Source organism: Anticarsia gemmatalis, chromosome 14 (genome assembly GCF_050436995.1).
Source record: "Anticarsia gemmatalis isolate Benzon Research Colony breed Stoneville strain chromosome 14, ilAntGemm2 primary, whole genome shotgun sequence".
NCBI lineage: Eukaryota > Metazoa > Arthropoda > Insecta > Lepidoptera > Erebidae > Anticarsia > Anticarsia gemmatalis.
Window position 1 is genome coordinate 7,325,331 of NC_134758.1, and position 16,127 is coordinate 7,341,457.

Consider the following 16,127-nt stretch of genomic DNA (forward strand, 5'->3'; position numbering starts at 1 on the left):
TTCGAATGTAAACGTTTTTTTAAATGTTTTACCTGGTTGCATCTTACAGCTGTTCAGGCTAGGGCCGTTAATCCCGCACCCAATTTAAATCACAGAATTTACTGGATCATTTTAACCATTTTTAAATGGCATATATTTTCTTCGCAGTTTTTCAATTGAATATTGGCAAATTATCAAACAATATAAAAAAAATACATTATTCAAAATTTTTCGACAACGCTTGCATATTAAATGATTTTTCTTTTAAAATATTTTAAATAAGTAGAACAAAGTTAGGTACCTACCTACATATTTTGCATTAATATTTTTTCGGTCGTTTTTATTCGGTTTTTATCGGTTCGTTTCTACGGAATCAAAACTTCATTTTGTTTTATCATGTCAATAATGAAACTTAATTGAATTGAATACCATAAAACTACTTTTGTAACTGCAGACGTAGAAAATCGGAGGTAGGTCTACGTTTTTAACTACCTATTTTTAACCCATTCTGCCTAAGTTATTAGGATGTCAATACTAACAATTTTAACTGTCAACTGTCAGACAAGTGGACCGAGTTATGCCACAATGTACCAATTGCATAAAATTGATTTCGAGAAAATGGTGTTTAAAGTTAGATTTGTAATTACTAATGGTTAAACTATCTGTATTAATTTGTTATTATTACCAATTTGTGCCTTTGCTAAAGAGCTTGGGTACACATATAAGTAGATTCTGTATAAACTCATTTTAATTTATTTATTTGTAAATATGAAAATTTAGATATTGGACCAATGACGACTGTATGCCGATATTGTAATGCGTTAAAGTTTAAAAGAGAAACGGCTGGATTGTGTTGCGCAAGTGGAAAAGTCAAACTGGATCCATTACTTACACCACCACAGCCACTGAAACAATTGTTCGATGGAAGTGATCACGATTCCTACCATTTTCTTCAACACATCCTTGAATACAATAACTGCTTTCGCATGACTTCCTTTGGAGCTAATATCATTCGAGAAGGCGGCTTTATGCCGACTTGCAAGGTAAAAGATACAACACACAGAACCAATCACTCACACTAACAAAATGAATTGCAACAATAAAAACTACATATACACCAAACACTACACCATCACACGATCAGAAGTTACACCGTATTCTTCAACAAATGATTGTTTGCAATTACAGATACAAGGACAAATATATCATTTGCATGGTTCAATGGTGCCATCACCGGATGAGCCGCATCAATTTCTGCAAATATATTTTATTTCGTCGATGGTGGATCAGCTGAATGTGCGTTGCAATATACAGGGAACACAACAGTTAAAGAGACGAATTATAGAACAGTTGCAAGCATTTTTTCACGCTAATAACGCTGTGGTTAATATGTTCAAAACAGCATTGGAACAAATGCCATCGGATACGCACAAATTTGTCATAAGAGCGGATTGTACCCCAACAGGTGAACACGTGCGAAGATTCAATGCACCCACCGTTAATGATGTTGCTGCAATTATTGTTGGCGATCCAACTAAATCGCGAGACATTGTCGTTCAGCGAAGAAGCAATATCATGCATCGTGTAAACGAGACACATCGTTTGTACGATGCGTTACAATATCCAATCATTTATTGGCAAGGGCAAGACGGATACGACATCACGTTGAAGATGGTCGATCCAATTACAGGTAAAATATTCACACACTAATTATATTGCTATTATTGGTTTCTATTAACAATTCATTTAATTTTGCATTTTCAGGTGTATCAACGAATAAAAATCTAAGCGCAATGAATTACTATGCGTATCGTTTGATGATTCGTACACATGAGGAGAATGTCATTCTGAAGTGCCGTCGGCTATTCCAGCAATTCGCTGTCGACATGTATGTCAAAGTCGAGACCGAACGTTTAGCGTTCATCCGATACAATCAGGCAAAGCTACGATCTGAGGACTATATACACTTGCGTGATGCTATTCATTCAGATGGCGATGTTCAGAATGTTGGACGTCTGACGATTCTTCCATCATCATATATCGGAAGCCCACGCCACATGCACGAATACGCTCAAGACGCTATGACGTACGTGCGAAATTATGGAACTCCGGATTTGTTTATTACGTTCACTTGCAATCCGAAGTGGATGGAAATTGAACGTGAGATGGAACCGGGACAAAAACCGCAAGATCGCCATGACATAATCGCCAGAGTATTTCAGCAAAAACTCAAGGTTATGATGGATGTGCTTACTAAGTATCGAGTTTTTGGTGACACACGTTGTTATATGTACTCGGTGGAATGGCAGAAGCGTGGACTACCGCATGCTCATATCCTAATTTGGTTGCTGAACAAATTACATTCAAATGAAGTGGATGACATCATATCAGCTGAAATTCCTGATCCAGTCACTGATCCCCATCTACACGACATTGTGACGACGCAGATGGTGCATGGACCGTGCGGTGCTTTGAATCCATTATCGCCTTGCATGGCTGATGGAAAGTGCACAAAACGATATCCGCGACCGTTAGTTGCTGAAACAGTCACAGGGCACGATGGATATCCAGTTTATCGTCGGCGTTCAAAAGAAGATAATGGTCGAACTATTAAAGTCAAAGTTCAAAATCAAGAGATTGAGATCGGAAATGAATTCATTGTACCATATTGCCCGCTGCTATCACGAATTTTCGAAACACATGCAAACGTTGAGAGTTGTCATTCGGCCAAATCAATCAAATATTTGTGCAAGTACGTCACAAAAGGCAGCGACATGGCTGTGTTTGGTATTGCGTCGGAAAATGCGAATGACGAAATCAGCAACTTCCAAATGGGCAGATACGTCAGTACTAATGAAGCACTGTGGCGATTATTGTCATTTCAAATTCATGAAAGATATTTGTTCATTACTGTTGTGAAATGCAATATTTTTTTCCTTTTCAAATATAAAACATAAAAAAATGTTTCTTCATCTCTTAATCACAAAACGAAATGTTACATAAAACGAAGCCATTTGGTGGCGAAACGGAGTTCGCCGGGTTTTCTACTATATAAAAATAAGTCGGGTTTTCCTTCCTGACGCTATAACTCCAGAACGCACGAACCGATTTCCACGGTTTTGGATTCGTTGGAAAGGTCTCGAGCTCCGCGAGGTTTATAGCAAAGAAAATTCAGGAAAAAATTCAACAGAAAGGCGAAAAAACAGAGAAAATCATTTTTCTCATACAGCGCCATCTCTGATACATAGCATGTACTACATACCAATATTTGTATCGTATTTCTTTTAATATTTTTATTTGACAGCTACTCATTGTAGATGGTGCCGGTGCGTGATATATTGTTTGACAGAGAATTTCATGTGAAAAAACGGTATTGTGTTCAAAAAAGTAAAAAATATAAGTTATTCGTTTCCTAACATTTTAATTGGAAACCAACAAATCAATTACGTGTATTGTGCAGATTTTTATTCGATTTCAACAGCAGGCATTTTTTACTGTAGTTCGCAGTGGGATCATATTGGAATGCCAAGCGATTGTATGATGCCAATGATCTTCGTGTGCTCACGCGCTGTCTTAATCGGGCATTTTCTCTTATTATATTTTGTCTTACTTCGCTTAAGTTCTGTGAATACACTTGTTGCTGGCTTGCATGTCTTGTGCGGCGGCCGATGTTCGCACGTCGTCCTCTAGGCATTTTGGACTATGGACAGAGTAGTGAATTTAACCTCAAATGCACGATCCACATAATTTACACAGTTTAACTTACCACCTTAAAGACTAGCAAACCCGGCGAACTCCGTTTCGCCACCAAATGGCTTCGTTTTATGTAACATTTCGTTTTGTGATTAAGAGATGAAGAAACATTTTTTTATGTTTTATATTTGAAAAGGAAAAAAATATTGCATTTCACAACAGTAATGAACAAATATCTTTCATGAATTTGAAATGACAATAATCGCCACAGTGCTTCATTAGTACTGACGTATCTGCCCATTTGGAAGTTGCTGATTTCGTCATTCGCATTTTCCGACGCAATACCAAACACAGCCATGTCGCTGCCTTTTGTGACGTACTTGCACAAATATTTGATTGATTTGGCCGAATGACAACTCTCAACGTTTGCATGTGTTTCGAAAATTCGTGATAGCAGCGGGCAATATGGTACAATGAATTCATTTCCGATCTCAATCTCTTGATTTTGAACTTTGACTTTAATAGTTCGACCATTATCTTCTTTTGAACGCCGACGATAAACTGGATATCCATCGTGCCCTGTGACTGTTTCAGCAACTAACGGTCGCGGATATCGTTTTGTGCACTTTCCATCAGCCATGCAAGGCGATAATGGATTCAAAGCACCGCACGGTCCATGCACCATCTGCGTCGTCACAATGTCGTGTAGATGGGGATCAGTGACTGGATCAGGAATTTCAGCTGATATGATGTCATCCACTTCATTTGAATGTAATTTGTTCAGCAACCAAATTAGGATATGAGCATGCGGTAGTCCACGCTTCTGCCATTCCACCGAGTACATATAACAACGTGTGTCACCAAAAACTCGATACTTAGTAAGCACATCCATCATAACCTTGAGTTTTTGCTGAAATACTCTGGCGATTATGTCATGGCGATCTTGCGGTTTTTGTCCCGGTTCCATCTCACGTTCAATTTCCATCCACTTCGGATTGCAAGTGAACGTAATAAACAAATCCGGAGTTCCATAATTTCGCACGTACGTCATAGCGTCTTGAGCGTATTCGTGCATGTGGCGTGGGCTTCCGATATATGATGATGGAAGAATCGTCAGACGTCCAACATTCTGAACATCGCCATCTGAATGAATAGCATCACGCAAGTGTATATAGTCCTCAGATCGTAGCTTTGCCTGATTGTATCGGATGAACGCTAAACGTTCGGTCTCGACTTTGACATACATGTCGACAGCGAATTGCTGGAATAGCCGACGGCACTTCAGAATGACATTCTCCTCATGTGTACGAATCATCAAACGATACGCATAGTAATTCATTGCGCTTAGATTTTTATTCGTTGATACACCTGAAAATGCAAAATTAAATGAATTGTTAATAGAAACCAATAATAGCAATATAATTAGTGTGTGAATATTTTACCTGTAATTGGATCGACCATCTTCAACGTGATGTCGTATCCGTCTTGCCCTTGCCAATAAATGATTGGATATTGTAACGCATCGTACAAACGATGTGTCTCGTTTACACGATGCATGATATTGCTTCTTCGCTGAACGACAATGTCTCGCGATTTAGTTGGATCGCCAACAATAATTGCAGCAACATCATTAACGGTGGGTGCATTGAATCTTCGCACGTGTTCACCTGTTGGGGTACAATCCGCTCTTATGACAAATTTGTGCGTATCCGATGGCATTTGTTCCAATGCTGTTTTGAACATATTAACCACAGCGTTATTAGCGTGAAAAAATGCTTGCAACTGTTCTATAATTCGTCTCTTTAACTGTTGTGTTCCCTGTATATTGCAACGCACATTCAGCTGATCCACCATCGACGAAATAAAATATATTTGCAGAAATTGATGCGGCTCATCCGGTGATGGCACCATTGAACCATGCAAATGATATATTTGTCCTTGTATCTGTAATTGCAAACAATCATTTGTTGAAGAATACGGTGTAACTTCTGATCGTGTGATGGTGTAGTGTTTGGTGTATATGTAGTTTTTATTGTTGCAATTCATTTTGTTAGTGTGAGTGATTGGTTCTGTGTGTTGTATCTTTTACCTTGCAAGTCGGCATAAAGCCGCCTTCTCGAATGATATTAGCTCCAAAGGAAGTCATGCGAAAGCAGTTATTGTATTCAAGGATGTGTTGAAGAAAATGGTAGGAATCGTGATCACTTCCATCGAACAATTGTTTCAGTGGCTGTGGTGGTGTAAGTAATGGATCCAGTTTGACTTTTCCACTTGCGCAACACAATCCAGCCGTTTCTCTTTTAAACTTTAACGCATTACAATATCGGCATACAGTCGTCATTGGTCCAATATCTAAATTTTCATCATTACTGTAGTTCGCAGTGGGATCATATTGGAATGCCAAGCGATTGTATGATGCCAATGATCTTCGTGTGCTCACGCGCTGTCTTAATCGGGCATTTTCTCTTATTATATTTTGTCTTACTTCGCTTAAGTTCTGTGAATACACTTGTTGCTGGCTTGCATGTCTTGTGCGGCGGCCGATGTTCGCACGTCGTCCTCTAGGCATTTTGGACTATGGACAGAGTAGTGAATTTAACCTCAAATGCACGATCCACATAATTTACACAGTTTAACTTACCACCTTAAAGACAAAATGCCTGCTGTTGAAATCGAATAAAAATCTGCACAATACACGTAATTGATTTGTTGGTTTCCAATTAAAATGTTAGGAAACGAATAACTTATATTTTTTACTTTTTTGAACACAATACCGTTTTTTCACATGAAATTCTCTGTCAAACAATATATCACGCACCGGCACCATCTACAATGAGTAGCTGTCAAATAAAAATATTAAAAGAAATACGATACAAATATTGGTATGTAGTACATGCTATGTATCAGAGATGGCGCTGTATGAGAAAAATGATTTTCTCTGTTTTTTCGCCTTTCTGTTGAATTTTTTCCTGAATTTTCTTTGCTATAAACCTCGCGGAGCTCGAGACCTTTCCAACGAATCCAAAACCGTGGAAATCGGTTCGTGCGTTCTGGAGTTATAGCGTCAGGAAGGAAAACCCGACTTATTTTTATATAGTAGATGTACTTGGTATGTTTTGGCAAAAATGGATTTTTCATGTAATCGGACATAAATCAGATATGCCAAAATGTACCATATTTATTTTGTTTAAGAATAATACAAAAAGAGCATTTATTTTTAATGAACTATCATACATATTTTATTTAACGAAGAGGATGAAGTATTTTTAATGATTCTGTAATAAAAATGAAACAATAATAATGCAAAAGAAACATATATTTACTCCTTAAACATTCACTCAAGTTGACTCAACTCCATATCAAAATCGAGTCTATCAAACCCATCAATGTTCATTTTGGTTGACTTGGATAATTCAATTTAAAATTGCTTACAAGAACCAAAACGGTTTGAGACATTTATACAAAATATATTTTATTTAATTAATTGAACCAGAGTCATTTGGTTTATATTTATATTATCACATATGCATCATATGTTTTTGGATCATTATAGTAGAATTGTTTTAAACATAGTCCATATGTGTGGCTTGGTTCATACATACTTTTTTTCTGTCAAATGTGAATGTAGGATGGACTGTTTTGGCTGAGTAGTAATATCTCACATTCTGATTACTTTGGTGTCAATAACTCATTTTTTGACAATTTGTGGGTTGGTACATTTTGGCATAACTCGGTCCAAGTGTCAACCGAAACCAAACCACTAAAAATTCATTTGATTGTAGGTACACATACATAATTATATTAAAGTTTAAATAAATTACAATAACACCTTGCCTTGGTGCGGTCGTTACAGAGTACTTTAATATACCGTGGAACTCAAGTTTATACTCATGACAAAATCTCTGGCCTCTCTTTGAGTCTACAATATAATCGTCCTTTGTCGGCTTTTCTTCATTTTCAAGTTTACAGCTAATATTGCCAAGTGTGGCAATAAGATCTGCAAGAATGGTTTTGGCACATGATCTGAATCAGGGAAAGAGAACTCGAGATATTCAATCATCTGTAGACGTGACATTCGACTCGATGCTACTATCTAACAAAACATTAGAGGGTCTTGTAAATTCTGGCTTTTACAGACCCTCCCCAATACAACTGCATGGAATTCCTTTAGGAAAATGCGGCTTTGGTAAGTTGCATCTGCTATTTCTTTATAGAAAGTTATGTCCATTCCAATCAAATGTCTTGGACAGGTTGTTGAGAAATCAATGAAGGAGGTTACATCCAGCCATGGCTGCTTTTTTGCTTACATGTCTTTTCCTTACAGTTTTCAATATTTCTTGTCCTCTGTTGCCTATTTTTTTTATGTTCATACACAATGTTGAGGATTATACCTATTTTTATTTTTATTTACAGATCTTTTTCTTGAAGCCAAGTCTGGAACAGGAAAGACTGCAGTATTTACTGTTATTGCTTTAGAAAAATTAAATTTAAACAATGGTTTACAAGCCATTATCTTGGCACCAACAAGAGAAATTGCAGCTCAAATAAGTGATGTTATTAAGCAGTTAGGCTCGAGTTATGGAGGTAAGTGTTTACAATCCATAACCTCATAGGTACTATTACGATTGCTTCAGTCTGTGGCTGGAATAATATACTTTTTTTACTCAATAGCATCCAAAGCTGGCATTAATGGAATCATTTCTGATTTCAAATAACACATTTATGAATCAGACTAGTCTTTCTTTGCACACTGTACCTATAGATGTTTTTATAAAATTTTATTATATACTATTTCAGATTTAACTGTTGAAGTTGTCATGGGAGGTCTACCATTAGCAGAAGATATAGAAAAACTCCAAAAAAATGTACACATTCTTGTAGGCAGTCCAGGAAGAATGAGACATTTAATTCAAGACCAACATATAAAAGTATCAACTGTGCGGTTGTTCATTCTTGATGAATGTGATAAGTTAATGGATAAGAGTTTTCAGGCAGATATAAATTACATATTTTCAGCATTGCCTAAACAGAAACAAGTTATTATGAGTAGTGCTACATACCCAAGTGAATTAAAGTCTGTGTTGCAAAATTATGTTAAAAAAGTCCAACACATATGTCCAGATAGCACAAGTGTTCTACTGGGGATAAAACAGTTTGTTACTACTGTAAAATGTAATATTAACATTGTAAGACAAACCCAAAACAGATTCCAAGAATTGCTAAAAATATTATCATCAAGAGAATTCAAACAGTGCTTGATTTTCTGCAATTATCAAGTTAGAGTTGGAGAATTGTGCAAGATGCTGATAAGGGACAAATGGCCTGCTGAAAAGTTACATGGACAGCTGGAACAAACTGAACGCTTAGGTGCATTAAGAATATTGCAGGAATATAAATGTAGGATTTTAGTCTCAACTGATTTAGCTGCAAGAGGTATAGATGCATCAAATGTAGACCTTGTTATAAATTTTGAACCTCCCGGTGACTGGCAAACATATTTGCATAGAATTGGGAGAGCAGGTAGATTTGGATCATATGGAATTGCTATTACTATTCTTAGTGAAGGAAAAGAGAAATCTAGTTTTATAAAACTGATTAAAAATATCAGTTCTCTTACTTTGAATAATCTATGGGATGATAGCACCTTTGAGTTAAACTCAGATACAGATAACTATGTAAGCCCAAAACATGAAGAATCTAAAGAAGAAGAAATTTCAGAGATCCAAGTGGAGCAACCAGATGCTGATAAAGAATTGTTAGATTCAAAAACACATAATGTAATTGAAAATATTGGAAGTGGTCCCTTACTTACCAAATTATTTGATTCATTTGACAAACCTAAAGAATGTAAAATTGAGTCTTTTGGTGACTTGATAGCATCTTTTCAAGCTCATGAGCCCGATAATAATAATGAAATAACTGAAGTTAAAGATGTTACATTCAGGAAATATTTTGATACAGTATTAAATGTAGCAACTGAAAATGAAATGTCAAAAGAAAATGTCTTAGATTCTAATAGCAACAGCAACAATGAGCAAGATAGACAGAGACACACAAGTAAAGAGCTCAAAAGCACTGAGGGCTATCTGCCTTCTCAAAGTCATTCAGAAATTTGCAAAGATTCTGAAGTAAATAAAGAAACCACCTTGCCAAAGAGTAATGATGTAAAAAGCTCGTCAATCGAACCGCAAGTGAATTGTCATGAATCTAATTATATCTCAGATACAGAATGCCACAAGGCATTAATCGAAGCTGGTCTTCCAACATCTTTTAGCTCTAGCAAATATTGTAACAGAAGTAATGTTCCAAAACACAAAAACAATAACTCAATGAAAAACAAAAGAAGAAATAATATTCAGCCCACCAAAGAAACACATTTAAAACAATCTTATAAAAGCAGCAGTGAAGAAAGCCAGATTTATATAGATGATGATGGTTATAACACTCAGTCATGTCTTCTTAGCAGATCAGTCAAATCTAATAATAATCATAAGCCAATGCAAAGCATTGGTAGTCTGAAAACTAGAAGTAATGTACTGAGCAGTTATAGTGAAAGTAGCCATGATAGTGATTCAGATATCCATAACGATTACATGATCTGGTATAACCAGTTAAAGTCTCATGTAAAACAAGTTGAAATGTATTTGTATATAGATGAGTTATCAAAAGTGTAGTTTTTAAATTAATGTTCCTCAACATATGATTCTCGATTGTGATCTTAATAAATTATGTGAAATAAAACCATGATTATTTTTAATTATTTTTATTGAAAATCCACTGTACCGCCATTTAATTTAATTGAGGTATGTTTTGTTTGACATAAATATATAGGTAATGAACAGTTAACTTGAAGTTATTTAATTACCTATTCCAGTTATAGAACTATATTTGTTATCAGTAGACAGGCTTATACGAGGACCGTTGGCACGACAAATACGTGAGATCATTTCTTTACATACCAAATACTTAAATTAATAAATAGACTTTCACATGTTTTCATTTCACAAGAGATCTTAGGATGGTCACAATACAGCAGGCATTCTGGTCATCAGTCTGCAATGATCTCTTTCTGTTCTTTAAAATACGATTTATTACTTATTTTTTGTCGAAACACTCATGATTACTTGGTATTTTTATTATATATGTATAGATAAAGGTTTACGAACTTTCTCGGCACAGCTACGGGATCAAAAGTGGGCAACCGAAATATGACAGGCCTAATTTAATAAAAGATAAATAAAGACACCGTGACATCGCCGAGCAATGGGTTACTGCGCTCACATTGGATATGAGCGTTCTTTGCGGTAACCAAGGCTAACCGAGCCGGCAATAAATAATGACTGCAGTTCAGTGACAAATAAGACGTACACTTTATCGGCTTGTTCTGTTCTGAAAGGTCTCGTTGAGGGCCGTGGACTATTGGTTCTTTCCCGCCTAAAGGTCCTCCTTTGAATTTTGATATTACTGCTACAAATGATATCTTTAAATAATAATATTTTGAAAAATACAGTAGCACTCTGAGGCTAGTTTCCTTGTTAATATATTTTTATGAAGGACAAAAACTGTTTAAGTTATATTATAACTATTTAAATACAATTTAGTATTGATAAATTTTAATTCAGTCAATATCTAGAGAATAGTTATTTTTTCAAAATGCAAATCTGTTTATAAGTAAAAATTGCAATGCTTTATGTATAGTACAAGTAATATATTTATTATTCCTATTTATATCTCTATTGCTTAAATTACCACAATTTATACTTATGGTCTAAACTTTAAATGTAAGACTAGCATTCCCAAACCAAAATATATAACATAAGGCAAGGGTTTATTAAAATAGTCATGATGAGTAATTCATCTTTATGACTGACTAATTACAGTGGATAACTCAAACCAACCACACATTTAGTACAACAGATAAAATATTAACATGGTGGGATGGTTAATGGTAATCTAGTCACAATTCATTGTCTACTACAGCCATGACACACAGAACTAATACTGATAACATCGGAATAGAATGGCGATGACAATAAAAGATTACAATGAAAGATACAACAAAAATAACAGTATTGTGTTTAGCCCCTCAACAATGTAGTAACACATAGTAGCACAACGATATTACAATACTTCCTTCTTCATTATGTAACAACACAAATATGTTACTTCTGGAGTGTTCACACTAAACCACACAAACAAGTTAAGTCTTATAAATGCCGCGAAAAACAATTAAGCAGACTGCATTTGGTGATATAATGACATCTAGTCCTTCTTTTCGTGTGTTTCTGAAAATAAAAGGCAAAACAGATAAATATATAATTCCATTTTTTTTATATTATTTGGAAAAAATCACGTCAAAAGTACTTACCAGCAGGTTCTTCTTCTTCTGCATCAAGTATATCGGCACAACATACTGAATAACATATGAGTGATAGGAATCCAAGAGGCAGACCAAACACAAGTGCCGTTAATACTGGGTTCCCGCGCCACATATTTGTCAATGTAGTTCTTGCTTCGAAAAAGCTTCTGTATAGACGTACCGGCCATCCGTTGCCGCCATATGTCTAAAAATAGAAAAAAATAAAACATTTTTATTTCATCCTATCTGATTACTATAAGTCAATATTAAGAAGTTGTTTTCTTAAGTACATTATTTCTGTAATTAAATAGTTACCGGTGCAATTTGATTGTGTATTTGGTCCAGGAATATAGAGACAGCCTCTGGTGTCATTAGCACGGGGTCGTCATCAGGCATATGGTGATGGCCTGTAGTTGAGTTCAAAACAATTAAATGGGGCACTGTCAGTTCAGACATGGCAATTGAATTTGCTAGTTCCGGAGATCCCATCCAACCAAATTGGAATCTATCATGTAGGTCTCTTTTTCTTTTCCTGAAAACAAAGACGACAGAAATTTTTGTTAAGATATGTATATGTTTTATTAAAGAATATTAAGCCTTATTTATCTCATCATACTGGACCACCAGTAATAAGTACACTGCACTATTTTTTTTTCACAGTACATAATCAATACCAAAATTAGTATCTTATATTATGTATGTATAATAATTTAAAACACTGAGCCACTTACTTGATAATACTTTCAATCATGTCTTTGAAGTCTCTCTCAGTTTGAGTTATTTCATTCAACTTATTTTCAGAAACAACAGCAATCACAATATATTTCTCCACATCCATCAGTTCATTTATATTGGCTCTAGATATTCTGGGGAAAAATCCAAATCTCTCTGCATTGATCCATTTGTCTAATGAAACATTTAAAGCTTCCTTATCTTCAATTATTGGCTGATTGACTGAAAGTAAAAAATAACAGTTTGTAAATTACATAATAGATTTCAGGTGTTACTCTAATGCACAAAAAAGGCCAGTTTCACAGTTATGAAATAAGTGTTAGATACTAGAGAACTATCTGCTAGATTTTCATCTGTTAAGCTATCTAATAGTTTTCCAAAAATGGTGACACCAGGCTTTTATTTCATAATGCATAAATGCATATAAGCTGTTAAAATATAATTCAAAAGAAAATATAATGCTAACAAAAAAGAGAATACTACTAAAACATCTCCACTTGTCCACTACTAAGATATCTGAATAATTAATCAGGACTTACCATCAAAAAAGAAGGCTTCATCTTCTTTATAAACAAACACAGCAGTTTCATTGGGCAACTTCAGATCATTCTTGATAATATCATGCGTCATTGCATAGAACCATGAGTGTGGTTGATACTTCTCAGCATGTAACGTAAACATTTCCTGGAATTATATAAGGAAAAAATATTTTTTAATTTTCTAGACATTTATTTATATATTGGATGCTTTATATTATGTACATATCTTCCTGTTACTAACAATGCTATTCATCTCAGTATTTCAACACTTTAGCTGCACATTCAATTATTTACTCATAAATGGCCAAATAGACATAAAAGAATAGGAAAAATATTTACAAGTGATCCTACAGAAGTCCATTTATATGTTGCAGTGTTTCTGTTTCCTAAATGTCAACCAATTTTTTATTTTATCTTTGCAATACAAAAGTTTCACTACTATCAATAAAAGAGTAATATATTGAACACACAAATTTTGAACACTTAAGTCTTGTAAACAAAGAACAACAGTTAAGTAGGTAGGTAGGTAGTAGTAAATAATTATCTCACCCATAGTGGACCTTGTAGTTTTCCTACATAACCAAAGAAGACTGGATGAGATTCCTTCAAATATCCAATACTGTCAGCCTGTGATAGCCGTTGTACTGCTGGCTGAGACATGCGCATGGCATAGTTCACCATTTCTTCCTTCTGTCTCTCCCCTGCATACTCATGGTGGTAAGAACCTTTGATACTGTTGAACAGAGATACAGATCTATGAACACTAACAGTAACTACAAAATTTAAGTAATGCAGGAGCAATAAACAAAATTATAAACACTGAATCATGTTTTTCTATTGGAAACCAAATCATGACTGTCTTCCATATAATATCACCCCCTGTTTCTCCCCCCATATAGGGCGAATTACCATAAAACCATTCTAAATGTTCACTAATATAATTCAAATTCTACGAGTTTGGGCTGTCCATTTATCTGCCAGTCAGTTATTAGGTATCTGGGGGCACGGAAGTGCCCCCGCAAGTCGAGCAAAAAAAAGCGGCACGGCCGTAACATCCTTTTCTCGAAGCAATTCGGGCTATTTTTGACACCCCTATAATTTCGTTGTGGATAAAACAAGAAGCCTGGATTTTCAGCAACTAATCAGTCATTGTATAAACACGGTATATTTAAAATTTCAGTCAATTTGAACCAGTAGTTTAAGAATGACAACTTGTTAAAATTTTGAATTTTGTCACTCACTGATTCACTGACTCACTGACTCACTGACTCACCGATCATCAAAAGTCTAAGGTACTTCTAGCAGACTTAGAAGCTTAAAATTTAGAATACAAATAGGGTTTAGTGTCTTAATCATGGGAAAAATTTAATATTTTCTAATTTCGGTCCAGTTTTCTAAATACACCAACTGCAACAATAACTTTGTAATCTCATATAAATGTATAAGATTACAAGGTTACATTTACAGTTAATGAATTATTATTACTGTAGAAAATAAAATAAATAGGTGTAAATAGGTACCTACTATATGAGGCATAACGGGAAGGGGGAAAGGGTGGGTAAGGGTGTTTAGCCCATGAAACTGAACAACATTCCCATAAGAAAATATGTTGAATTATGAAAAAACGTCTTTCCATACAAATTGGACTTATGTTCGCTCTACAAAAAGAAGTGAGATGCCATCAAAAACATTCTGTAAAAACCTCAAGTCTCGCCGTAAAAAGTTGTGAGATCTATATAATACCAAGTCGATTAATCTATTTAGTCTCTACTTAAAGGACCTTCTGTCTTAAGTTATTACGTATGTTATTATCATGCCAATTTTAAAAAAATACCTTTAAAACAAATAGATCGACTTGGTCATCGCAAGAAAACACAAATTCGCCATTATTAACATTTCAGGAGCATTAACTTCTAGTCGTGCTGTGTAGTGTGATACATACTAATAATCAAATCATGCGATGGCCAGGTCGGTCTATTTGTTTTAAAGGTATTTCTTTAAAATTGGCATGATAATAACATACGTAATAACTTAAGACAGAAGGTCCTTTAAGTAGAGACTAAATAGATTAATCGACTTGGTATTATATAGATCTCACAACTTTTTACGGCGAGACTTGAGGTTTTTACAGAATGTTTTTGATGGCATATTTTTCTCTGATAGAAGTGAACTTAAAGAATTCTCCTACATGCTATTATTATAGAATACTTACAACATAATTGTAGGATAAGCTCTAACTTTGAAATGTGTAGCAACCGCTTGGAAACGTGTACAGTCGACTTTGGCCACTTTAATAGGGCTGTTGTACAGTGCTTGAGCTACATGCGCCCAGATCGGTTCTATCCTGCGACAATGGGCACACCATGGTGCATAAAACTTGACAAACCACATGCCTTCATTGCTTATGTCGATAAATTTGTCACTTAACTCTAAAACCCTTGATGAAGACACTACACAAAATGCTGAAAAAGATTAAGAAATTAATAAAGAATTTAAATACGCAATCAACGTACGCACACAATAAGAAGATCTTAATTAAATCAGACATGCAAATAAACTTAGACAAAGAGGACAAAAAATGTTTAGAACAGCAAATTTATAAACAATCGCACCTGTTAAAAACAGAAACCCCTGCACGGTTAAGTGATTCATTTTTACTGTAATTTACTTGTATTTGTGTATGAAATAAATTAAAAAATACTATGCCATGATTTCAAAAAAATGCCGAAATGCCTTTTTGTGAAGTTAAATGAGTAAAATCGATAGGAATGGAAGGAATACGAACAGATTTTGACGTTGACAGACAGATGTGACAAATGACTTTT

The 16,127-nt window shown here is 35.0% G+C and overlaps 2 protein-coding genes across 4 annotated transcripts; one reads left to right on the top strand and one right to left on the bottom strand.

Annotated features, from left to right (window-relative positions):
- Window positions 1–600: 600 nt before the first annotated feature.
- LOC142978371 (putative ATP-dependent RNA helicase DDX20) lies at window positions 601–10,429 on the top strand. Of its 3 annotated transcripts, none has more exons than XM_076122794.1 (4): window positions 601–618; window positions 7,635–7,858; window positions 8,086–8,256; window positions 8,470–10,429. In XM_076122794.1, exons 2-4 carry the CDS (start codon window positions 7,678–7,680, stop codon window positions 10,344–10,346), a joined length of 2,229 nt encoding a protein of 742 aa, XP_075978909.1. In that variant the 5' UTR covers window positions 601–618; window positions 7,635–7,677; the 3' UTR covers window positions 10,347–10,429. The 3 variants fall into 3 exon arrangements, with proteins under 3 accessions (XP_075978909.1, XP_075978908.1, XP_075978907.1); XM_076122793.1 differs by lacking the exon at window positions 601–618 and adding an exon at window positions 4,869–4,976; XM_076122792.1 differs by lacking the exon at window positions 601–618 and having other exon boundaries at window positions 7,341–7,858.
- Window positions 10,430–11,326: 897 nt separating this feature from the next.
- Window positions 11,327–16,110, bottom strand: LOC142978372 (protein disulfide-isomerase TMX3-like). Its single transcript, XM_076122795.1, has 8 exons — window positions 15,915–16,110; window positions 15,515–15,764; window positions 13,852–14,035; window positions 13,303–13,447; window positions 12,763–12,985; window positions 12,347–12,563; window positions 12,041–12,236; window positions 11,327–11,957 (listed from the first exon to the last, which is right to left on the bottom strand). Exons 1-8 carry the CDS (start codon window positions 15,952–15,954, stop codon window positions 11,935–11,937), a joined length of 1,278 nt encoding a protein of 425 aa, XP_075978910.1. The 5' UTR covers window positions 15,955–16,110; the 3' UTR covers window positions 11,327–11,934.
- Between the last annotated feature and the right edge of the window lie 17 nt (window positions 16,111–16,127).

Bases quoted from the DNA above. Each gene is read 5' to 3' on its own strand.
- LOC142978371 (XM_076122794.1), top strand. From the start codon at position 7,678: ATGGTTTTGGCACATGATCTGAATCAGGGAAAGAGAACTCGAGATATT. The intron at 7,859-8,085 runs GTAAGTTGCATC...TTTTATTTACAG, and splicing joins TTTAGGAAAATGCGGCTTTG to ATCTTTTTCTTGAAGCCAAG. The intron at 8,257-8,469 runs GTAAGTGTTTAC...ATACTATTTCAG, and splicing joins GTTAGGCTCGAGTTATGGAG to ATTTAACTGTTGAAGTTGTC.
- LOC142978372 (XM_076122795.1), bottom strand. From the start codon at position 15,954: ATGAATCACTTAACCGTGCAGGGGTTTCTGTTTTTAACAG. The intron at 15,765-15,914 runs GTGCGATTGTTT...AATCTTTTTCAG, and splicing joins GGGGTTTCTGTTTTTAACAG to CATTTTGTGTAGTGTCTTCA. The intron at 11,958-12,040 runs GTAAGTACTTTT...TTTTATTTTCAG, and splicing joins AGAAGAAGAAGAACCTGCTG to AAACACACGAAAAGAAGGAC.